Genomic DNA, 25,695 nt, shown 5'->3' on the forward strand with positions numbered 1-25,695 from the left:
TTCATACTGCAAAAAACCTAATGCGCACACATGTTAATATCCAAATCCTCATATTCTGTCCACATTCTGCCCCATTTGTTTCTCATCTGTTAAAAGCAACTCTTTCGTTGACTGAAACATCTAACATTATTTCACTTCATATTTCAATATGCGGCATAACTCTTGCTTTCCACGTTTGATGAATTACTTGTTTAGCTTTTACCAAGTGTATAAAATCCAGAGCGTTTGTCCTTTTGAGAGGTTCCAATGTAGATTAAGAATAAATAAATATTTTAGCATAAAATTAATTTCTAACTAAATGGTATAATACTCGGACATACCCACAACATGTGTCAAATTTGGTCTTGGCTGCTTACATCTTCACCTATCCCAGCCTGAGAATCCTACTTTAAGGAATCTACTAGGTGTCCAATAATTTCAGAAAGGTTTTTTTTTTGTATTAATTGAAATCTGCCTGCAGAAGTTTAACATTATACAATATTTCTTGCCATGTAGTTTTCTTAATTTGGATATTGAATGGCCTATTCCAGTTCTGGCTTACTTCCTATAGTATAGGAGCTGAAATTTGACATAATTTCAAGTTTTGGTCTACATGCCATTTCTCATGTAATGACTGCTGCATGTATGGAATACCTCCATACATTTTGTATGTAAATGTAGCTATAATGTAGCCTGTTTGTAAATTAGCTATATGGCATAAGAATGTATTCAGAACTTGAGGCCTACATTCATAGTAATGCCTAAGCTATGTGTTTGGAAATGTGTCAATAATATAAAAATGTTTGGGAAGGGAATATCTATTGAAGTTACAGGATCTCGACAACCAAGTAACTTGGTCCCTGAAATGGCAGGTGAAATGCATGTTTGTTGTGCAGCATCGATCTTTTCAAGCAAACCTCCTGCCAGGGTTCGTGTTCACACTGGCAGCCAACTTGCTTATACTTATTCAGAAAGGCTGGCTTTGTGCATGTATTTGCAATAGGATGAGTCCCTGTTTTGTCTTAAGACATGGGTACATGGCGAGATTGGACCATGCTGGTGTTTAATCTCCCTGTATCAGTGGCAATAGCAATGCTCCTCTTAGGCTTCTGCATGTGGAAAATATTTCAGTCAGGACTAAATTATGAATATGAAACAAAACAAATGAGACAGCATCTCTGTTAGGCCTAATAGTGAATCACTAGAAACACCCTTTTTTAGTTGACTTGAAACCTCAGTCTGTGCAATTCAGAGCAGAAGTTTAAACAAAAATAAAGCAAGATGGTAACAGTTTGTCTTGTTAAGTTTTTATGGTATGAACAGGAACTATTGAGCATGTTGATGCATTTTGCTGCCATCCTTCCTTTTTGGCTTTACAGGGCATTTGTAAGGTAGAGAAAAGCAATGGCCAACTTGTTACTCTGCATTAGCAGAGCTGAAGATCATTTTGGATAGCATTCTCGGTTGTACTGACAGTGTGATCTAGTGGTGATAGTATTTATTGTGCCACTACTCAACATAGATGCAACACTTACCCCTTATATCCCTTTCTGCCACAACACCTACCCTATTCACCAAAAAAACAAAATAAAACTTAATTTGCCAATGCTTAATTTGGACCACAGTAGTTTAGAGGGGTTCTGATCTGTTGCTGTGGAACATTTATTTGTGTGTTTATTTAAAATTCCCTCCCCCCAAATTCTTTAGCTGAAGAGCCACCAAAGTGCTTTAAAGGATAGTTATATGTGATGGATGGTTTAACAAACTGACAAACGAATGAATTGTTAGCTACCTGCTTTTTAACTGAATTCAACTCTAGCCACTCAGAGCACACATTTCATAATAAATAAGGTGATATATACCTGCTTTGGGATTCAGTTTTGGGCTAGCCATCCTTGATCTGTTAGGCAAGCATGCTCAGGCATCCAGGCAAATCCCCTTTTGGAATGTGCAGTAATGACCTTGGTTATTATTAGCCAGATAAGCTGGCCTTGAGAGGACTGCTAGGCTAGGTGGAGATTAATTGATCACAGGTGCAACACTTTGTAGGCTTTTCTGCAATATAGTACAGCTGCCTCAAGAAGGAAAGGAAAGGAAAAGGAGTTCATATATAAGTAAGTTATGTTCAGGGCTGCTTAAAGGATCTTGGCATTTAAGAGAGTGGGGCTAAACACAATGAGCACTCCTGCTCAGGGATTCTTGAATCTTCAGCCACTCACCAAGTGGAAACTGTGCATTACAGCCATTGGCCTTCTCTGCAGTACCCCATTATTCATTTCAGCTGCATACCTGTAGGAGACTTCTGAATATATAGTAATCTTGATAAAGACTGAAACTAGAGATGGAGACCTGATTTACACCAGTTGTTCAGCCATGCTTTCCCCCCTCATGTTTACTGCTTGTCCTACAGTCTGATCACTAGACTGATTGCTCTTTTGAGGGTACTTTAAAAATGACAGATGGGCTGCTTTTAATTGGACCAATATTAGTGGGCATACTAATATGCCATACAAATATGGGCAAAAAGCCAGCGCTGCCAGAATGGTTCCAGTGTAATGGTTATAGGGCAATTATGTACCTGCAATTCCTCTCTTTTTTAAAAAAAAAATCTTTGTGTTTTGTGAATGCCTTCCTTTTAGATATGGTGGTGTTTTGGTTTGTTTTAGCAGTTCTTGGCAAGCTCGTGGCCAAAGGTGATTCCTGGACCCCTGCTACCACACAGGGCACTACTGTGTTCTCTGCCTGTTTCAAGAATTTGTGTGCCTGTAAACCTCAGGTGCACCTTAACTTTAACATTGGTTCATTAAAAAAAATACCATTTGAGTAGTATTCCTAGTATCTCTATTTGTTGCTCAGATGTGCCATATCAGCCTGCTAAGCCTCTATCCCTACCCATTAATGTTGCATCCTCTGCAGGTGCACATACACAATAAAGCCACCAGAAGCAGCAGGCGTGTAGGTTAGATACTGCCTCACAGTTTTGGCTCATGAGCGGGTGAAGACCCACTTTACAGTCATAAAAAGACTGGCCTTTACTCGTCTTGGCTTGTGAGAGGTACTAGTATGGGAGAACATACCAGTATGACCACTCTGTTGTTCAAGACCACTAGTCCCCAGTATAAGGTAGTTTTACTATCCCAGAAACCCACTTCTACTCTTACAGTATGAAGAATACTTCCTTGTATTGTAGGAGGAACCTCTTGGTTATTGCAAAACGGGAATTCTAGGCCAGTTTCATTCACCCCTTCATTTAAGTCCAGGTCCACCATCATCCTTTTAATAGTGTAACTGTCAACAAGGAACTCCTTGAAATGTCTGATTTTTTTTAATTTAAGAAGTACAGTGAATGCCATAGCACTCAAAACAGGATTACCCAAAATGACATTTTGCAAGCTAAGTCTCCCCCCTCCCCCAGCATCCCCAATGACTTCTTACATTTAACGTAGATGTTGCAAATAAATCCATCCTGTTCTTAGCTGAGCATGTCATTGGAAGGATTTCTGGAGAAAACCAACTGAGGATCATAGGGACAAGGCAGTGCTATGGAAAGCTGAAGGAATTGGTTGCAAGTTCAGTTTAGGGAAAGCAAAGTTGAGTCAGAGGCAGACAGCAGTTATCAGAGAAAAGAAGGGGATTCAGCAGGGATTTTTTTTAGAAGTGCTCTAGTTCTTGGGTGCGTTGTTTCACGATGTAAAGAACCATTTTTGATCAAAGAATTGTGATTTCAAAAGTTTATTGGTATTTTGAAGACTGGGTTATATCATTCTGTAAAAAAGTGTTTTTTAAAAATTCCAACACTATGTTTAAAGTGCATCTCTGAGTTATATGGTCACAGACTCTATTTTTCCTAGAGATCACAGCTTACAGTATCTTGACCTGGATAGTCCAGGCAAGCCTGATCTTGTCAGATTTCGGATGCTAAGCAGGGTTGACGTTGGTTAGTAATTGAATGGGAGACCTCCAAAGAAGATGAGGGCTGCAGAGCTTAACAATGGCAAACCACCTCTATTAGTCCCTTGCCTTGAAAATCCCAGCAGGGCTCACTATAAATCAGCCGTGACCTGACAGCACTTCACCACGATGGTTACAGTGTTAAATTCTTCCAGAAAACTCAAAGATAATAATTGTTATGGGGTGTAGTACTTAATCAAAGGTAGAACACATTGTGCTTTAATATGATGACAAATTTTAAAATGATATTTTACATATCAAGGGAGACTTTCAAACTTGGGGAAAGCCCATCATACCATTAGTAGTACTTCTCATCTGGTTTTGATTCTAGTGTCACTTTATAAAGAAGGCAATGGGAGGATATTGTTGCAACATTTATAACTGCTACAGCTTTCCCAAGAGGTGGGTGGCTGTAAATGTCATGGTTCAGCTATTTATACCTTTGGGAGCTTTGGCAAAACAATGATGTGGACGCTGACAATATATTATCTGTCTTGCTATGTTGCACTGAGCTCCACCTCCCTTCTAGTCATTACTATAACTGCTTTAAAGTGTCCCTGTGGAGTGTCTCTACTATAGGTTTCCTTTCTTTGCAAGATTTATGTCTGTAGCATGCTTTATGAGCCTTCCACATCATACATAGATGCTTCTTCCTCAAGTAACAATTGAATTGATGTTCACATTCAGAAGAGAGATTCAATGTATTCCTAAACTGCAAAATTTGTGTTGTGCTAGAGAGGAGCTCTCCTTTATGCTCTCCTTTATGCCAAAAAGTATGCAATCAGAAGGAAAGTTTAATATCTTAAAGTGGCACCTCCATAACTAAGTGTGAAATAAGTAGTATAAAAATCAGAATAAAGGAGCTGATTGTAGTATAGTTTGTGAACAGAAGGATGTGTAGAAACTCAGTCTACTTCAATCTGCTAAAGCTCACTTCAGTGGTTTGATTATCCCTGAGTTAGATTATTGAACTAGATCTCTCAGATCTTTTGAGTCTATAGAAATGTGGTACTATGACCAAGAAAAGGGGAATGATACTTTGGATTAAGTTACAAATATGACTGTTCCTAGCTACACATTATACAACTTCAGGCCAGTGGAACTCATTCTGATGATCCAAGGCCTTTATAAGAAAGAAGGCGAAAAGCACTTCGGATATTTGGAATCATCTAGTTTTAGTGCCTTATCAGTGCATGAAGGGTGGAAAAGCCTGAAGGTGGCAGGTTTATTCAGATAGGGTCTCATACGAGTATATTTCAGATTCACAAGATTAGGTAGCATGATTTTTTAAAAAAACAGATGCGATCCTAAGCATAAATTTACAGTAACAGTTCATAATCTAAATATTTGCTTGTTCATCACAACATGAACATTAAGCTTCTGAGATGGTAGTGTTATAATGCTAAGTCACCCACACAATCAAGAGAGGGTAAGGCTTTCTACTATAAGATAACAAATTTGCTAGAGGAAGAGGATGCCCCCCTAAATTCTTATAATCGTCTTATCTCACAACTCAAACCACTGTTAACAAGATCTGGTAAAGCCCAACCAAGTGGGAAAGTACCCAATCAAAGGTGGTTTGATCGGGAATGCGTCCAGGCTAAGCAAAAACTTATTGAGAGCTTTAAAGCATTCAAAAAAAATTCAAATAGTAAAACATTAGTCGAAATGCAGGACAAGAAAAAAAGCTTATAAAGCGTTATTAAAGCTAAAAAAGAGAGCCTGTACGCGTTCTAAGTGGCAGACCCTCATTGAGATTACAAAGAACAATGATAATGTGGGGTTTTAGAAACTGCTATCTGGAAAGTATGGAAATAAAACTAAAGCAATGGCATCCACTATCTCTGCAGAGATTTGGGAGAAACATTTTGCAGCATTATATAACGACCCGCGACCTATATCACCGATAGAGATCCCACCGGAAAGCGTTCCCTTATGGCCTCCTACTACAGCTGGAGAGGTCACTCTCCTGATCAATCATTTAAAAAATGGCAAGGCCCCGGGGAGTGATTTTATTCCACCTGAATTGTTAAAAGCAAACATAGATTGGTGGGCTCCAATCCTGGCTAACCTCTTTTCTTATATTGATCAAACTGCCCAAATTCCAAAAGATTGGGGTTTGGCAATCATTGTACCCATATATAAGAAAAATAGCACAGCTGATCCAAATAATTACAGACCAGTCAGTCTCCTAAATATTATTTGTAAACTGTATATGAAACATCTCTGTACGAAATTATGTAGTTGGTTAGATCAAGAGAAGTATTTAGAAATGGTGCAAGCAGGGTTCATACAAGGGCGCTCAACTTTGGACCACTGCTTGATTTTAGACTATTTCATCCAAAAGTATGTAAGATCAGCTAAGAGATCTCTTTTTGTCGCATTTGTTGACCTTAAGGCGGCCTTCAATATGGTGTCACAGGACAGGCTCTGGGCAAAATTAGGAAGTTCAACCATAGATAAAAGGCTCCTACTTCTGATAATTAAATTACATGAGAATACTCAATTGCAGATTAGATATAGCAGTGACGGTAAGCTAACTAGATGCATCCCTTCACAAAAAGGAGTTAGACAAGGCTATCTTCTGGCCCCCTTTTTATTTAATATTTATTTAAACTCATTGATACAGAGTCTACAAGGGATAGATGTTCATGCCCCTAACCTTGCGGGAGGGAGACCTGTACCAATACTTACGTATGCAGATGACGCCATTCTCATCTCACAAACTAGAATTGGGTTAAAACGTGCTTTGAAGACATTTATAAAACAAGGTGATGATGAATTACTAAATGTAAATTTTTCAAAAACAAAGATTATACACTTTAGTAGAGCATATAAGAAACACAGTTGGAAAATCAATGGCCAGAACATCGAACAAGTTAAAGCTTATAAATATTTGGGGGTAGCCTATACATATAATGGCAGTCCATCAGCCCATATAACCTCTATAACCAACACAGCAGAGAGAAGCGCCAACGCTATCCTCAGATTCATTAGAACTGAAGGTGGAGGTTTAGTTCCGGCAGCTTTAAAGCTCTTCTCCGCTAAAGTACTGACCCAACTTACTTACAGGATGCAAGTAATTCTAAGTAGCGACAACAACTTTACAGAGCTAGAGAAGGTACAATCCAGATTTCTCATGGCACTGTTTTCTGCACCAAAATGTATGCCTAATGTGGTCCTAAGATAAGAGGCAGGGATACCAAGAGTAGAATTGAATATCTGGAAAGCTGTAATATGTTGTTGGTTAAGAATCCACCTAAAGCCTACGGGACTGATCCCTCTATTCTTAACTTCCTCTCCATATCCTGATTGGTCCATTAGGATAATGGATAAATTGAGAACAATTGGGCTATCCCCAGAAAATCTTTTGGAAATGGGTCTAAGTAAACCCAAATCTATGGTACAACAACGTTTGGTTGACATAGAGGTCCAAACAGATGGAGCACTCTTACCTAGTATGTACAGTAATCTTAAATCATGGTCTGGATTTGCAGCAGCCCCATATCTCTCTCTAACATTATGCACCAAAAGTACAGATGGGCCTTTTCTAGAGCACGTTTTGATGCCTTCCCTTCTAATGTGTTGCAGGGAAGGTTTCTTCGCAGGCCTGTTCATCAAAGATGTTGCATGTGCCCAGAGAAGAAAGTTGAAACCGTTGCTCATATTCTCTTACATTGTAAGTTGTATTCCGAAGAGAGGCAGCAGTTAGCAAATCCATTACTCTCCAAGTTTAAATCTTTGGATAATCATTTGGAATCTGCAGATACTGTGCTACTGAAATATTTGTTGGAAGATACTAAGAAAACTGTATCCTTGACAGTAGCAAAATACTGGTTTTTGGTCATAAACAAGCGGAAGTTTTTAATAAAAGGAGAGATTGAAGATAGTTTTACTTTTCAGGATTTATTATCTGCAGAGTATAATAACAGTTTTAACTAAATCTGTTCTCTCTTTTTATGTAAATAGGAACGGTGGTCTTTTTATGTGATCTTTTTCTTGCTGGTCATTTGACTGTTCAATACAATTTTTTAAAAATCTCCTTTGAGATAGGCTTGCTGAAAGCGAGTCAGCAAAGACCAGCCTCAGTTATTTGAGGAAGGCATTTGTAATAAGTGGGTTAAAGCTTCTGAACTTTAAAAAAAACCCTTGTATTTGGACTGGAATGTACATTTCAGATTCAAAGAATAGTTGCTGGACTAATGGTGGGTTAGTCAAAAGGCTAGTCAGAAGTATCATTACGAGGAAATTGGGGGATGTGACCAGTTCCCCAAGCAAGGAAAGTTGGCTACTCCACCTCTGAAAATCACCACCTCCCTCTGCTGCTTGTTGTATAGGAAAAAAAATTGATCCCGAAAACTCCCCCCATTTGACTGTAATAAATTTGAATTTGCTAAGTCACCCATATTACTGATATCAACTTTTGCAAACTCTTGTTCTAATTGTCCTTCTAATCAAAGGTCAGAGAGAATTTTCATGACAGTTATAACAGGTTTTTCTCTTCAGTTACTCAGTAGAAACTTGAAAGCTAAGCTGCTTAAGAATGTGCATTGGAAACTACATTCCCCATTTCTCTGATTCCACTGTGACAATGTTTCTGTCATGAGCTAGGACAGCCCAAGCAGAGTTGTCCAAGTCCAGTCTGAGGTCAGAGCACAGGTTCAAAGCCAGGAGTGAATACCAAGTTCAAAGTCCAGAATCCGCGAGCCAAGTCAAGAGGTCCATAGGTCAGTTACCAATCAGAGCAAGGGTGATCCAGAAACAAGGTCAAGGTGCAGTCCACAGGTCACATGGCAAGGCAAGAGCAAGGCGAGGTTCAGCAGAGTGGTCGCGGTCAGAGCAGGATTCTGACATGTTGCTTCCACACCTCCTGGTCTTCTGTGCCTGGGTTTTATAGACAGGCTGGGCTTGCAGCCAGCTGCTTGGGAGCTGTCATCGCTCCCAACAGGCAGCTGGCGTCAGGCCAGGAGGCATGCACTTTGCCGCCTTTCCTGTAGTTTCACATGCTGCTTTTGTCTGCAGCACTCTCTGGGGGAGGCTGGAGGTTTGGGCATCTTTGGCTGTGCTTCACCAGTGGTGTTGGAGCTAGAAGGCATTGGTGCCTCTGACTCAGCTGCTAACTGAGGACTTTGGGCAACTGGTGGCTGGGCTTTACCGGTGTTGGTGGTGTTGGAGCTGGCTCAGCTGCTGGCTGTGGACTCTGATTAGCCAGCAGCTGTTCTTCCTGATCACTGGCTTCTGCTGAGTCAGGGCTGGCTACATGAGGCTCCTCTCCTCCTGAGGAGTCCTCACTCTCAGTGAGCCCAGACTGGCCCATGACAGTTTCTCTCCTGTTCTGAAGGGCAGCTTCTGTATAAGAAGAGTGTATTTTAATAAGCAAAAATATTTTCCTTGGGGGAAATTGTCCCCCACATCATCTGTTCATTGGCAGACTGCATGTAAAGGCTTGTTTTCAAGCCAAACTAGTATCTCCAACACATTCAGCTTTCATATATTCAAGTGCTCTTGACAGCAATTCCATCCAGGATTGCCTCTGAATTTGTCCAGAGTCCCCCACTTGCTACTACTAAACTAGTTAACGCCAAAGGAAGCAAGTGGAAACAAGCAAAAAATTGAGAGAACCTCCTTCATACATGCCCCCCCCTTCTGATTTGGATTCTCAGTGCAATAAGACTGTGTGACTTGAGTGTGTGCTTGCCAGTTACTTCAGTATGTAAAACACATCCACAGTGTTACCTTGGGTTCAGGTTCAGGAAAGGTGGAAACGCATCTGTGTCCTCTTAGGAATAAGTCAGTCATCAAATATCTCAAGATCATTACATGAAGCAGGAAATAAATAATTGGCAATGTTTCTGAACAGAGCAGTTAGCAGTATGCCATGAAGAAATGCCCACGTTTAGGGCTTGTTTTATTGAGAGTATGCATAGCACTCCTAGCAATAACAAGGTCTTAAGTGCATCAAACGAAAATGTACCATGCTGACAGAGCTAATTGTGTAGCTGAAGGCATCCTGGACACCCTAGGCTTGCCAACTCAAAACAAACCCCCACAGAAACCCTCTTCTGTCATCCAATATCACAAGCACAGCCTTTAAATCATGCCACAATTCATGCCCATCCTTTAAGGATGAGCACATTTTGCAACACTTCCCACAGTTCGTCTAAGCACTTAAACCAGAAGTTGTCTTTGTGGCCCATCATTAACAGTGGACTATAATTTCTTTAATAGTAGAGTGCTGAGAATAGTTACATTGGCGGGTTCAGCCCCTCTCATGTAGTAGCTGTTGTAGTAGCTGTCAGACTTTATTGCAAGAGCCTTACAGCTGTAGATGGTGCTGCACATTTCGATGCCGTTTTCCCACACACTTGCATTTTTTCATACTTGGGAAGGTAGAGCTTTCCTAGATATATTTGTTGTATTTTGCTTTGCTTTTAATACAGAATATGAAGGTGCTACACTTCAAAATAGGAATGAGAGAACTTAACTGGTCTATGAGTTCATTGTGGTGGTGGAGAGTGCCATCAAGTCATAGCTAACTTAAGACAACCTCTGGTGAGGTTTTCATGGCACAAGACTAACAAAGGTGGTTTGCCATTGCCAGCCTCTACAACCCTGATCTTTGTTGGAGGTCTCCTATCCAATTACTAATAAAGACTGGCCCTGCTTCACTTCCAAAATGTGACGAGAGTAAGCTTGCCTGGGCTATCCAGTCAGGGTACAATGTAGTTGAACTAAGTCAATATTAGGCCTTCCTTAGAGCTAACCAGATTAAAAATCGTGCAATCGTGCATCAACCCAGCTCTTTTGAGGTTTTCATTAATGAGAGAAGTTTTTTGGGAGATCTACCCCTTACTCCTTTGTTGCACATCTGTCAGAATGTGGTTTGGAAGCCTTGAAGTCGTAGGAGATAGGCTGTTTCTTCAGCATGTCTAATTGGCAAGCTCAGGCTTTCTTGTGCAAAGTACTGGAGGAGGGGAGCCTGGCCAGATTTGGATAACTAGCTGTATTTATTTAATTTATTTTATTTATAGTAAGCCTTTCTCATTGAGACTCAAGAAGGATTAAACAATGTAAGTCAGTGCAGTCCACAGAAAAATATATGATAAGCAAAGCAGTAGGACTAAGATTATAGAAACCTGAAAACAAAGCATAAGCATTAGACATGATATATTTAACAGTGCCCAAAAGTGGAATTACATTGGTAGATGTAGTGTGAGAGTGGTAAATAGATAATTTATACTGTACACAAGGTATTGATGTAGCCCACAGTCTCATTCTCTTTATTAAATATCTTTTTGGAACCACTGCATCATAATAGAGCCTTAATTGTCTTTGATAAAAATGGCCTCCTGAACAATTGTTTTACATAGGCAGGCCATTCCACAAGGAGAGGGCCACTACAAAAAATGCACATGTATGGGCAGTTGTTGATCTTACCTATTTGTTTGATGGTGCCTGCAGAAGGCCTTGCTCAGATGAGCAAAGCTGGCAGGGAATAGGAGGAGAGGCAATCTTGCAGATATGAGAATTAAAGGCCATAAATGACCTTATGATAACCAGTACCATGAATTGAGCCTTGTAACTAATGGGCAACCAATTGAGTGACTGCAGAATGGGAGTAATATACATGCTCTGCCTAGATCCTGATAATAATCGTACTATGACATTCTGCACTAACCAGAGTCTCCAAGTTGACTTTGACAGGAGACCTATGTAGAGTAAATTACAATAGTCTAGTCCTGATGTGTGACATAGACAACTCTGACAACTCAGATTGGCCACGTTCAGGTAAGGAACCATATTCTGGGCTAAACAGAATTGGAAGAAAGTGTTTTAAATAAGTAGATAAATAAAATGGCCTTTCTCCATATTCAGATCGAGGTCATCAGGGCAGGGCAGTCCTTGTCGCATAGCCCAGCCAGCCTGAAAGCAAAGGGTCTGTAGACACCAGGAAGAGTATATTGTCCAGTCTCATCTGCAAGTAGTTCACAGGCTTAGTCGAAAAGAACCCAGCATATCATTCAGGTTCATATATGTTATAAAATTGGCCTAGCTTCATTAGTAGCTTCTGAAGAACCCCTTGATATTGAAGCTTGGGAAGGGTACCACTCACCTCAGTTGAGAGCTATGTGGATGTTCCTAACGATTGTCCCATCAACTGTCTCTCTCCCTCTCCCTCGGGCCTTTCTAAGGGTGTTTAAGTGTTCCTCCCAAACGGTAGACCCCTCTCAACCCTAGGAGACTTCTGTTTACTTTTGACTTTTTAAAATTGTAACCTTTGTACCCAAAATATTCTCAACTACTAAGTAACTTGAAAACGTGAAGGAAAAAAAATCCCTTAAAAGTTAAATACTTGGAAAAAAGAATGGTATTTTTCAGGTTTGGATTTTGGAAATGGCATAAATATCGGTGTTCAGTTGTAATGGATTGCTTATCTGTGTCTCATTAAGGCTTCTATCTGCTCAGACTGAAGATTTTATCATAAATCCTGAATAGCTTAAGACCGTGATGTGAGACCTGAAAACAGCCTTTACTCCTTTTAGAAAAACTGTTTGTCAGCACAAAATAATTTATAGGGCTATTCTTGTCATACTCTCCCCATCAAGACACAGAGACTCCTCTTAAGAGTGTAATAATTTCTTTTATTAAAATAAACTCTAATCTTTTAAATAAAGCAAGATATCAAAATAAATGCGTTTTAAGATAAAACCTACAAAGATGGAACAGATAAAGGCAACAAAAACTAAGTTTCCTAACATTTATCAATTAAACCTAAGTTTAAATCAATCAGATTTACTATGAAATGCATTAAGGTCCTCATAACACATTACAAAAGAGCAAGAGTCCAGTAGCATCTATAAGACTAACAATTTGTGGTAGGGTATGAGCTTTATTGAGTTACAACTCACTTCTTCAGATACAGTTAAAATGTGAGTCCATCCGTCCTTATATCTTGGAGAGTGGAGTGATTACAGAGGCTGAATGATAATAGCCAGTAAATGACAATAGCTGCTGTGATTAAATAGGGTGTGGTATGCAGAGGGGTAGTGGGTGTGGAGAAATCATCTTTGGTAATGAGACAGAAAGCCTATGTCAAGATTCAGTCTAGGTGGATCCATTGTCTTCAGCTTTGTTGTCAGTTGCAATTCAGCAGTCTCTCTTTCTAATCTCCCTTTGAAATTCCTCTGCAGGATAACACATTATAAAGGTAAGTTTCTCACCTAGATCTTTGTGAGATTTCTTTCAGATCAGCCCAAACCCTGATCTGCTATCTGGGTTTGCACTTTTATATGTTATGCAGAAATCTAAGATCTTTTTCATGTGAAAACAGATAAAGTACGATTGGTACTTTATGTGACATTCTACGTAGACAAAAAGTGACACTGTCCAGCTACAAGGTAAGATATATAAATCAGTAAAGATGACAGGAAAAGTTAAGTGAGCAGATCATCATTGGTCTGTTCTACAATTAGAGAACATTTATCTGCTACTTTCCACTATTTTTAATTGGCTGTCAAAGATGAAGGAGCACTTGTGTAGTTATACAGCATGCTAGAAAACAACTACAGTAAAGTTCATACAGAGTTCACTAGAATACATATGTATTGCTAAGTATAATGTGCTCTAATCCATATTTCCATGACACAGTGGTATTGGGGTCCCCTAGTACTGTTTCAGGATGCCAGAATTATTCAGGTTCCATTATTCCTGGGGGGAGGAAGAGAAATTGCAGGGGAGCTAGTGCTGCCTGTGCACTGAAGACTGTCAAGAGTTTCAAGCAAGGGGTCCAGTTCTGTGGGCCCCCGAGCAAGGTGCTCCAGCCATTCTACTTGCAGAGGTGCAAACTGGGAAGGAAAAAAACAGCCCTGGAAAAGGGCTTTGCCCCCACAAAGGAGGGAGGGAAGGAGAAGGAGCCAGCCAGATTTGTAGCTCAGTCAAGCCCTGCTCCTGCCTTGCAGTGCCCTCTCTGGGCTGGGTGACACGGATTAGAAGGGAGAAATTCCACTGCCTGAGAAATCAAAGAGAAAAAAATTCCTGCTCCTGATGATGATAAGCACCCAAACACAAAAGACTACATGGAATTTGTAGGAGGGGGCTCAGGGAGTGCCTAAGAATTCTGGATCTGTTTAATGGAAACACAGTAACAACCCAAAACAAATTTCTGTGTACATTTTTGGCTTGGGAATTCCAGAATGCAGCAGTAACCACAGAAGAAGCCAGGAGCAGATTTCTTCCCAAGCACTTAACTAACTGTAGCCATGCCAGGGGACAGAAAATAATACAGTGGCTTTCCTTGCCCAACTCTTTATACTCCATCTGGGCAACCTTGTTAATCTGCACAGTGTTGTGGCTCATTGGTTCCAAAAGGCTGATGCAAAATTGGTTCACTCTTTGAAAAAGTGTAGGACTGTATAGAAAACAAGGCTTAAAAATGGCAGCTTCTTTAAGAAGGCTGTGAAGAGTTGGAACTTGCAGGTTTGCTGAAGACCGGCAGTGAGTATAAAATGTACTTGTTTGAACTTTTTTGCTACCTCTTCTCCAAGGAACCTAGAGAAGTGTAAATGATTCCAGAATCACAGAGTTGGAAGGCCATACAGACCTTCTAGTCCAACCCCCTGCCCAATGCAGGATGAGCCTAAAGCATCTCTGACCAAATATTCATTCAGCCTCTTGAAAACTGCCAGTGAAGGGGAGCTCACCACCTCCCTAGGCAGCTGATTCCACCTTTGAATTACTCTGACCAAGAAAAGGGTTTTCCTAATATCCAGCCGGTACCTTTCTGCATGTAATTTAAGCCCATTGCTTCCAGTCCTATCATCTGCTGCCAACTGGAACAGCTCTTTGCCCTCCTCTAAATGACAACCTTTCAAATATTTAAAGAGCAATAATGTTCCCCCTCAATCTCCTCTCAGTTCCAACATCATCCTCACAACAATCTTGTACAGCAAGTTAGACTGAGAGAATGCTACTCCCCCCTGACCACAGCTTCATAGAAATTTGAACCTCCCCAGTTCTCTGACCACTATACCATGTTGGGGCCATCTCTTTAAAAGCTTCCCAGGAAGGACTGGTAACTAACTCAATGGTTTGAGCTACTAAGGAATGCACTTAGTGGTCTGAAGGGCAGAGTGAGTCCCAAGCCGTGCATGGCTTTCTAAAAAGCAGGAGGGAATTAGCTGTGCAGAATGTCCAGGGCAGCATGGGTGCCACTGCAGAGAAGGCAGTTTCTCTTTTGGTAGGGAAAGCATCTTGAGCAGAGCCCTTCCTGAAGATCTCCATGAGTGGGAAAGTTCATAGAGGAAGAGGCATCCTTATAATCTGAAGCCTGGAGTGTTTCAGGGTGACCCTTAACCCTTGAAAGCAAGTTCTAGTTCAGGTTAAGATTTTGGAACTTGACAGGGAAATGGGCAGTTGAGATTCCATCTAGATGGCTGAGTGTTGTCTTTTTCTTTCTTGAAGAGAGTTTTGGGTGTGTAGCCATGTTAGTCTGAAGTAGAACAGCAAGATTCTGATCCAGTAGCACATTAAAGACCAACAAGACTTTCAGGATATAAGCTTTCAAGAATCAAAGTTCCTGTCTTCAGATACAATCAGGAGCTTTTGACTCTCAAAAGCTCATCCAAAATCTTGTTGGTCTTTAAGGTGCTACTGGATTTGAATCTTGTTTTTCTCTCATCTTTTTTATTTTCCTCTCTCTGGTTACTTCTGCAGAGCTCAATTAACCTGTGCTTCCACTTTCACTTGAGTGACACCTCCAGTGTAGAGAAATAGGGGTGTACACAGGAAAAATATTGGTAAATTCAGTTTGGTAATACCGACCTCGAAAAAAAATTTGGTATTCCCTGAATACCAAATCGATTCTCTAGTTCGATTAGGTATTACAGAGCGACTTCAGAAAGATTCGGCCATTGTTTCCTATGGGAAACTTAATTTGGTTTTTTTCTAGTGGCTTGTGGGGGAGGGGGTCATTTTTTGACTGAATTTTACTAAATTTGCAGTGAACCTACTCCTAACAGTCCTCTAGTGCCCCCCCCCCATGTTTCATAAAGATTGGATCCCAGGAGGCCATTTTATGCCCCCCCAAAGAAGGTGCCCCCAGCAACCCTAAGGGGAAAACTATCTGGAGGCTATCCAAGGGGCTGGGGTGTGTGTGACATTTTGTAAGCAAAATCCACCAAAGTTTCAGGAGACCTACTCCTGACTGTCCTCTAATACCCCCCCCCCCCCCAAGTTTCATGGAGATTAGACCTCAGGGTCCAATTCTATGGGTTCCTGAACACAGTGTTCCCAGCCAGTCCGTTTGTTTCTATTGTGGGGGAAAATCTCCAAGCTGACTTCCACTGCAGAAACACATGGTCCAAAGCTGAAACAAGGGAATGGAATCCCCTCAGAACCAAAGTGAAGCAAGGGGACAAACTTCACACCAGAGAATCACGTCCATTTCAACCAAACGAAGTTGAAGCAAGGGATACTCTTGCAACTTAGCCCAACAGAACCAGTGTCGTTCACAGCAGCCAAGAAGTGGGTTCAGCCAGGAGGGGAACATACATCACAGAGCAGAACCAAGCAGTCCTCATCCACAAGCTCAAGGCAATGGCAAACAGGCACAAAATGGATCCTACCCATGTGGCCTCAGGCTGAAACTGACAATGAGATACTTGGGAAACCCAAGTAATCCTCTCTCTGCAGCAGCCTTCATCATTGGCCCTCTCCCACCCCTACAATAAGGAAAGTTAAGTTAACGTTAGAACAACACCCTACATACATTATATTACACAACAGGATTCTGTAGCTTCATTTGGCTGTTTCTGTGGGTTTCCCTCTGACGCATGGTGTGTCGTTCTCTACTTTATCTAATCTCTCTCTCTGACTCTTCCCATTCCCATTCCAGTGGGATCATCATGGAGGTGGATTTAGATTTGAATTCCTCTTGCCTTTTTCCCAGGTCGGATGTTTAGTTCCCCGAGCCTCCCTGTCGGTAAAAACACTGGAACTGCCTTGCTGTGTAGTAATTTCTTTTTAAGTTTTCATGTAGGGACATTGGTATTGGGTGATGTATCTGTCAGACCAACCTGTAATCAAATTTACGCAGGCCTTGGCCTACCTGAGCAAGATTTAAATGCTCTGGTCATGTCACAGGAACACAAAGTTGGTCTAAAGTGACAGATAGCACCTTAACTATTCTGTGTCTTGGCCAGCCCAACAACTACTGCCTAGTTCAGGAATAAAATACTCTGCTACTTTGAGTAGGGTAGTCAAGGTCATTTGAAGCTTGCCAATGGTTGGACCACTACTTGACTTTTGGTGGATCCTGGTCTGATGGTGTTCTTAATCTAGAGCATAAGACAGAGGATCACTGAACATGAATTAGATATTCCTTAAGAGATCCTGAATATGTGCTCTTGCTCTCTAAATTTACAATGAATTGGTGGTGGTGAGCTGTGGTGATTCTGTTGTGAAAGGACCAAGCATGAAGGCAGTCCATGCTAGACCTTTTCTACATCCCCTCCACTGTCAGATCCATGCCGCTTCGTAAGCACGGTTATTTCCCCCAACGTTTCATTTAACTTACAAGACTGTTGCAATTTCAGTGTCTTGCTAATTGGAAAGCTCTCTGAAAGGAAAGTTTCTGGAAAATTCTAAAAGGGGAAATCCCTTTGTTTCACTTCAGAGGCGATGCCCTCCATTCTGTAGAAGACATACTGATTCTGATCGTGGTTAATTCCTACACCAACTGAACTCTGTTGTTGGGACCATGGAATAATTCAGACTTCATCATGCACATTTCTTTAAATTGTTCTTTCATATGGTTTTCCTTGCTTATCTCCTTGAATGTATTTTGCTTGTTATACTGTACTCCAGCAAGCTGGGAGAAGTGTAGAATGAAAAGCCAAACCAGCGTGCCTCTTGGGATGACAACAGTGTTTTCTGTTCGGGGCTAGTTGAGCTCCAAGCGTGCTGCCATTTGTTTGAAGTTCAGAATGGATTGTTAATAGATTTGCTCTAATAATCACATGCTGAAGGCAATGCTAGCAGTGCGTCATGCATTCCTAAATATATTCTTATGTGAGTCAAGTTATAGTGGGGGGTAACTACTAATGTTGATGAGAATGCAAAGAGCACATCTTGATGGCTGTGCTGTGCTACACCTTGACATAATATAGAATTTAAACAATTGCTGTGCTGCTAAATATAAGACGTATTCTAATAGGTTGCTTCTTTCTGTAGCCAGAATGCTACATCTAATATTTGTTCAGATCCTGGAAATTTGGGGTCAGGTTTAACAAATTCAGCTCTGTAGCCTTTTGTCCTGGTTACACTGTATTTAAGTCTTCCCTGTAATTTTAGGCATCATTGCTAGGAAGCAGCTCCAGATAAGCACATCTAGGACTGGGTTATGAATTTCACGTCACTGAGATCAGAGAGGGATTGCCTAAGGATGCAATAACTCCTTCTCTTAATTCATGTATATTCCAGCTTCTTTGTTTGCAATTTGTAGCTTTTTAGATGGGGATTGTCCTGTTTGAAAGAGCCATAATACTGTCTATCTGTGGGACAAAATTGTTATGCCATTGGAATTTTATTGGGGGATAAGCGGTTTGGGGAGTCTACCTGGCAAAGCCTTATACCAAATCTGATTTATCTGGCTACTGTAATTGGCAGCAGCTCTAACATCTCAGTTGTGGTCTTGCACCTTTCACCTGAGATGAAGGGGCCTTCCCTTAATTGTCTAATGGCTAAGTGTGGAATATGTTAGGGAAGGTGAGTTGTGTAACGGTTTTGTTAAAAAAAATAATCACATTTCTACTCTTTTTCTCTTTAGAGGTTGAAGGATCTCAAGCAAAGAGAGTTTGCTCGTAATGTTTCATCAAGATCCCGGAAAGATGAACGAAAGCAAGAGAAAGCCCTCCGGCGTCTGCATGAGCTGGCTGAGCAAAGAAAGCAGCCTGAATGGTATACATGGTGATCTTAAGTATTTCATTATACTTTCATTTTAGGTTTCAGGCAAAATTGGCTCCCAAATCTGATCACAGGAATAAAACACACATTCTAGTAACAGTAGCACTCAATGTAACTGTTCCTTGGGAAGGGATTGTCAGTTGGCACTTGGGTCCAGGCACAGTAGGGGAGTGCCAGGCCGCTTCTAGCCGTTTAGTCTTTCACCTTGCAGATAAACAGGTGGTGTGCAGTCATTGTCCCTTTTATGTCCGAGTCACACCTTGCAATGCTCTGCTCCTGTTTGGGATTGGGCCGCTGGTAACCCTGAGACATATCTTGTCCCAAAAGGAAGACTTCCCTGATCCAAGCAGTTGCCAATCCAAGTTTTTTTCTTCATCCTCCTTTCCAGAACAGATTTCAGAAGGGAAGTATTTTGTTGAATCTATGTGAGTAGGATCGCTGTCACTCAATTTGGTGTGTCAGAGGGGAGCAAAATAGCCCTCACTGGAAGCTCTGTTTGCATCAAAAGCCTTGTGAAGCTCTGGATTCCAGCAACTGTTTTTTATTTCTCTGCAACCATGATGGTTAGAATCTTTTAGACATCTGTTTTTTAAAAATTAACATATATTCATTTTTCAAGGATATACTGGTTAGATCACAGCAGCCATTTCCAGATTTCATGGTATTTACGTAGTTGTTCACTAAAAAGTCCCAGGCTCTCAAAGTAATTCTAGAAAATTAAAAGGGGTGGAAAGAGGCACTTGAATGCAAGGTGAATGTAAAAGAATATCTCAAAAGTTGTAACTAGCACATTCTCTCTCTCTCCCACCTCCCCAAACCCCACAGTGCTCCAGGAAGTGGGCCGATGTTCAGAACCACCACTGTGGCTGTAGACGAGGAAGGAGGGGAGGAGGAGGCAGATGTGGCAGCTCCCAGTAGCTGTTCTTCCATCTCTCCAGCTTCTGGACAGTCCATCAACGTGACCATAGACAAGAGCACTGTTTATTCCAGTGGGCAGGCCAGTAGCAACACAGGCCTTGGGCAAATTCCTGTACAGACGCCGCAAGCCATTGGACTTGGAGTCAACCCTCTTCAGAAGATAGGGGTGTCTTTCTCGTTTGCCAAAAAGGCCCCAATGAAGCTAGAGTCCATCGCCTCTGTCTTCAAAGACCATGTGGATGAGACTGGTTCTCCTGAAGAAATCAAACCTGATGATAGAGCCCATGCAGACTCTGGAGCACTAGGGAAAATTGGGGAAGCAGAAGAGACAAATAGCCCTGACAGCAAAGGAGATGAGGAGGAGCAACAGCACGAGAAAGATGGGGCAGGGGCAAGCACCCCACTGTCAAAACTGAAAAAGGTAAAACGAGAGGATGGGCCAATGGCCGTAGAACCAGAGTATTACCACTATATCCCACCAGCCCACTGCAAGGTGAAACCCAACTTCCAGTTCCTGCTATTTATGAGGGCCACGGAGCAAGTGGAAGCAGCAGCTGTGAGCAAGAAAGTGGCATGTGAAAGGAAGCAGAGTAATTCCCCCAAGCCCAGAGTAGCAAAGAATGGTGATAAAGTGGCAGTTACTGAGTGTGCTAACCAACTGAAAGAATCCAGCCCCACCAGTCCCATCAACAAAAGCAACAAAATGGAAGACAAAGAAATTCTGGAGGATGCAAGTGGACTGGAAGGCAAACAGGCCCGGGAAGGCAGCGCTACAGAGTTGGATGCCCTGAAAGACCTTCCTCACCCGACACCAGCTAGTAAAGATGCCACAGATGGGCCTAAACATTTAACAGGGCCTTTCTTCCCTGTGCTAAGTAAAGATGAGAGCACCACCCTCCAGTGGCCTTCAGAATTGCTGATCTTTACCAAAGCAGAGCCTTCAGTTTCATACAGCTGCAATCCCTTGTATTTTGACTTTAAGTTGTCTCGAAACAAAGACAATAAAGTGAAAGGGGCAGAAAAACCGAAAGCTGCAGCCAGTCTTTCAAAAGAAAATGTACCGTCTGCTGAAGGTGGGGATGCAAGTAAGAGCAGAGAACCAGCCCTCCTCCCTGGCAGCTCATCCACCATGCCAGAAAGCAAGTCCCTGCCAGCATGCAGTAAGCAGGAATCCAGCCCTATGAGCACCAACAGGAGTGAAGGTGCAGAAGATGGCAGTAAAAGCAACCTTGTTAGCCACAAAGACAAGCTGGGGAAATCCCACAAACACAAAAAGAAGAAAAAGCACAAGAAATCCACCAAACACAAACGTCGACACAAGGATGAGGCAGAAGAGAAAAGCCGGGAAGGGGACCTGGCAGAAGAGAGATCCAAGAAGCGAAAGAAACGTAAACACAAAAAGAGCAAGTCTTCCTTTCCCACTGAGGGTGAGCGGGTACAAGGGATCGAAGATGTTGGCCACCCCAAGAAAAGAAAGTGGTGCCCTCAGGACTCTCAGCGGAAGTCTGTCTCTACTGAAGAAGGTGGAAGCAGCAGCAAGAAAGAGGACAGTGGCACCTCATCCCAAGAGCACAGCAGCAAAAAACATAAAGGGGACCCACAGCAGGTGTTGCCCACCACCAAGAGGCGGCCATCTGCCTTGACTGTAGGCCGCCTCAGCCATAAAGCCCGACAGAGCAGTGGCTGCTATGAAAGCGATGAGGACTTCTGCCGCAAGCACTTCAGACAGAAATCAGCATTGCACTACAGTGATGACGACTCTGGCAGTGACTGTTCACGGAGCCGCTCCCGGTCAGGTCGGAGGCATTCCTCCCGACGGTCATCGCAGAGGTCATACTCAACAAGTTCCTATGCCTCCTCAGACCACAGTCGGTATAGCCGGCGGCGGAGCTACTCAGAGGACAGCTATAGTGACTACAGTGACCGGTCACGGAGTTGCACCAAACGCTCCCATGACTCGGAGGATGATTCAGACTATACACGTTCCAAGCGCAGGTCTAAACGGCACAAATATTCCTCTTCAGAAGATGACTACAGCAGGAGCAGGACCCGGACCCGGAGCCGAAGCAGGAGTCGAACCCACACCAGGGGAAGGTCAAGGACAAGAAGTCGGGGCAGGACGCGCAGCAGCAGCTGCAGCCGCAGCCGAAGTAAACGCAGGAGCCGCAGCCGAACAGGGCACAGTTGGAAGAGAAGCCGGAGCTACAGCCGGGAGCGCAGCCGGAGCACAAGAAGCCTTTCACAGAGATCCCTCTCCAGGAAGGGGTCCCGAGGCCACGAGAGCCCTGGTGAGAGGCGATCTGGACGGCGAGATTTCATCCGGTCCAAGATCTATCGTTCACAGTCTCCTCACTACTTTAGAGCCAGACAAGGGGAGGGGCCTCTGAGAAAGGAGGAAGTGAGAGGAGATGAAGTTTCAGGGACCAGCAGTCTCTTCCAGAATAGTGGGAGCTCCAACTTGGGAAGCAATTGTAACTCTGAGGAGAAGAACTCTGCTACAGCCAAGCTGCTTCTGGAAAAGGTTCAGTCCAGGAAAGTGGAGAAGAAGGCTGGTGGGAATGAGGATACCCCAGGGCCCCACAAGGTTGGGATAAAGCTGAAGGATCCCCCCCAAGGTTATTTTGGTCCAAAGCTCCCGCCTTCACTAGGCAACAAGCCTGTCCTTCCGTTAATCGGAAAGCTTCCCACAGTCCGAAAACCAAATGCCAAGAGATGTGAGGAGTCTGGGATAGAAAGAGGAGAGGAAGCAGAACTGTCAGAGCCAGAAGATGCCACTCCTGATGGTGCGGGGGAGACGGTCCTAACAAGCCAGCCCCCACTGGAAGAGGCCACAGTGAGGGGGGTTCAGGATAACCTTCCTGGAGACCAGCCCTTGGAGGAAGCAGCCACAGAGATGGCCCCTGTTCCCCTTGAGCCCCCAGGGCTCCCAGAGCCCTACGGATCGGGTGAGCTGGTTGTGTCACAAAGCCTCCTCTCTGATCCCAGCACAAATGAAGCATTGGAGTCTCTGGACAGCGGAAACCAGCCTGTCTCCATAGAGAATAGGATAGTGCCCTTAGTGCCTGACGTCGAGCACTTCCCCAGCTACATGCCACAGAGCGGGGAATCGGCTATCAGTGGAGAGCTGGAGGGCACTGAGGACTCTTCCTTGGCCCCGCTAGAGAGCCAGCCCATTACTTTCACCCCTGAGGAGATGGAGAAGTACAGCAAGCTTCAGCAGGCAGCTCAGCAGCACATCCAGCAGCAGCTCCTGGCCAAGCAGGTCAAGGCCTTCCCTGCCTCTGCCGCTCTGGCTCCTGCGGCAGCCCCTGCCCTGCAGCCCATCCACATCCAGCAGCCGGCAGCTGCCGCCGCCACGTCCATTACCACTGTACAGCACGCCATCCTTCAACATCACGCCGCCGCTGCTGCTGCAGCCATCGGAATCCACCCACACCCTCACCCCCAGCCCCTCGCTCAAGTGCATCACATCCCCCAGCCCCATCTGACTCCCATTTCGCTGTCCCACCTGACCCACTCCATCATCCCAGGGCATCCTGCCACCTTCCTGGCCAGCCACCCCATCCATATCATTCCTGCCTCTGCCATCCACCCTGGCCCCTTCACTTTTCATCCCGTCCCTCATGCTGCCCTCTACCCGACCCTTTTAGCACCTCGGCCAGCTACAGCAGCGGCTGCCACAGCATTACACCTCCACCCCCTCCTGCACCCCATTTTCTCAGGACAGGACTTGCAGCATCCCCCAAGCCACGGCACATGAGAGAGCAAGAGAGAGGCTGCCTCAGTCAGGGGTGGGGGGAGGGAATAAGAGTGGTTGTGAGGGGATGTTGGTCTGTCTCTAACTCTGGAAAGTCACTGAGAGGGACAAGACCTGAGAATAGCCAAAGAAGGGCCAGACTGGGCAGGGCAAGAGAGGCTCAAGGAACGCAAGTGAAGCAGCTTTTTGGGAGAAGGGAAAGCCCTGTTGTCGAGAGCGTCTCTTGCATCTGTGTGGGTGCCTTCTCTGGGTGTAAGGTTCTTTGCGAGGTGTGCTCCTGTCCCCACCCATAACTTCTGATGCTCGCTCACTTTTTAAATCCACTCTGAAAAACTAAGCAGATAAAACCTAACTTACGTTGACTTTGTTACCTGTGTTTAATATAAAGAGTGAAAGTAATCATTTGGGGCCACCTTAAAGGTTAAGCTGAGCAAAATCTAGAAGTTCAGTTCTTGGACCATCCCTCTTTTGCGGCCCACTCCCATTTAGAGAGCTGCGTGCCGATCGTCATATCGCCAGAATTGCTTGCAGACGGCTCATTCCCAGTGTCAGACAAGCTTGGTGGTACTGTCCTTTCAGACACACTCCATGACGCTGCTGAGAGAGAACAGAGAGTGCGTCCCTCTCAGTCCTTGAAGCAATATAGTGGACTGGAGCCCTGTGAATGTCCTAAACACGACTCTGTAAATTGTACTTTTTCCTCTGTAATATTGATGGTTCCTTATTAACTTATGATTTTTTTTTTAGAAGAAGAAAAAAAGTTTTAAAAAATTGCACTGAACTCTATATGTCAAAATGCTGCTTTTTGCAGCTTCTCTGACACTTGTTCCACATAGGTCGTATATACTGCAATAACACTTTTGACAGCCGTTGTTTGAGTGGTTCTCGTTCCAGTGGCTTTGGTTATCCATATGTTTTGATTTAGTGGGAAAGAAGACTCTTGTCAGAGGCTCAACATCCCTAGCTTCAGCTGGGGTGCAAGATGACTTCAAGCATGTATATTTTATTGAGCTCATGTATTTTTGCAGAATGGGGTGTTTATGTACTATGAAATGTAAAAACAAAAGAAGACTTTTTCATCTGACAAGAAAAGATGAGAAGGTTTTAAATTAAGGGTCAGTGATCTAGACACGTGCATCCTCTTCTCCCTTCTCCCTGACCTGCAGCTAATGAATTCCACCCCATGGAATAGCACCCCCTAAACAGCTTCTGTGAAAAGAGGGTTAGTGAGGCATTGTATGTGTGATACCAGTCACTAGGCCACCACTTGGGGAGCAATGGCTGCTTGGCACGGCAGGTAAGAAGTCAATTGCCAGTCAGAAAGGGTGAGACCCACAGAAGAGATCCCAGCTGTTTTTTCCTTATGTTCACCCACTTGTTCTGAGACATTGCTGTGACATAAATTCTAGTTGTGTGCTGTGTTTGGTTTTCTTTTCTTTTAAAAGCTTATTTTCATACGTGCCTTCTGTTTCGGGAGAGAGGTTTTGAGTGGTGTGTTTTTCTGAGCTCTCTGTGCTTTTTTTTTTCCTAATGAGTTACCCTCACTTTGTAGCTGTCCCCTTTAGCCTTTATCATACCCTGTGTTAGGACGTCTAAATGGAGAGTATGCAAACAGAAGCCAGTTTTGTGCAGAGGGTCTCAGTAGTGCTGCTCTGGTCTGGGCGTCATTAGCTAGCATTACAACCTGTTACATCTCCCAAATTTAAAAAACTAAAGAATCCCCGTCCTCTTTCTTCCTGTCCTGGTTGCCCTGAAATGAGAGACCTAGGCTCTAAACTGCTGTAAACTTCCCCCTTTGCTACAGAGAGGCAGATGAATTAGCACTGGAAATTAGTGTTCCAAGAAGGGGACTCTGTTGTGTTTAGCTGCTTGTAGATATACAACAAATAACAGTATTAATGTCCCAGTGCTTCATTCCTTAGCCTTGAGGTTTAAGCGGCTTATGCAGCATCCTGCTGGGGCTCATGAGAATGGACTTCTACAAGAATGCTTACAGCAAAGAGAACACACTATTCCTTCAGTATCTGCAGACTGTATTTAACTGTCACATAAAAGTATATATATAAATATATCTATATATGCTGTAAAAATAAGGAAAATAAACTTTCTAATAAACTAGTAATTTGGGG

The 25,695-nt window shown here is 43.1% G+C and overlaps 1 protein-coding gene across 1 annotated transcript in view; it reads left to right on the top strand.

The window, feature by feature from the left end:
* Positions 1 to 25,695, top strand: part of GPATCH8 (G-patch domain containing 8) — an 83,527-nt gene extending 57,832 nt beyond the window's left edge. Inside the window, exons 7-8 of the mRNA XM_054992598.1 lie at positions 18,755 to 18,885; positions 19,717 to 25,695. Coding sequence (XP_054848573.1) covers positions 18,755 to 18,885; positions 19,717 to 23,569 — 3,984 coding nt within the window. The 3' untranslated portion in view covers positions 23,570 to 25,695. The remainder of the gene's footprint in view (positions 1 to 18,754; positions 18,886 to 19,716) is intronic.

The sequence above is a fragment of the Eublepharis macularius genome, chromosome 12 (genome assembly GCF_028583425.1).
Source record: "Eublepharis macularius isolate TG4126 chromosome 12, MPM_Emac_v1.0, whole genome shotgun sequence".
Classification (NCBI taxonomy): Eukaryota; Metazoa; Chordata; class Lepidosauria; order Squamata; family Eublepharidae; genus Eublepharis; species Eublepharis macularius.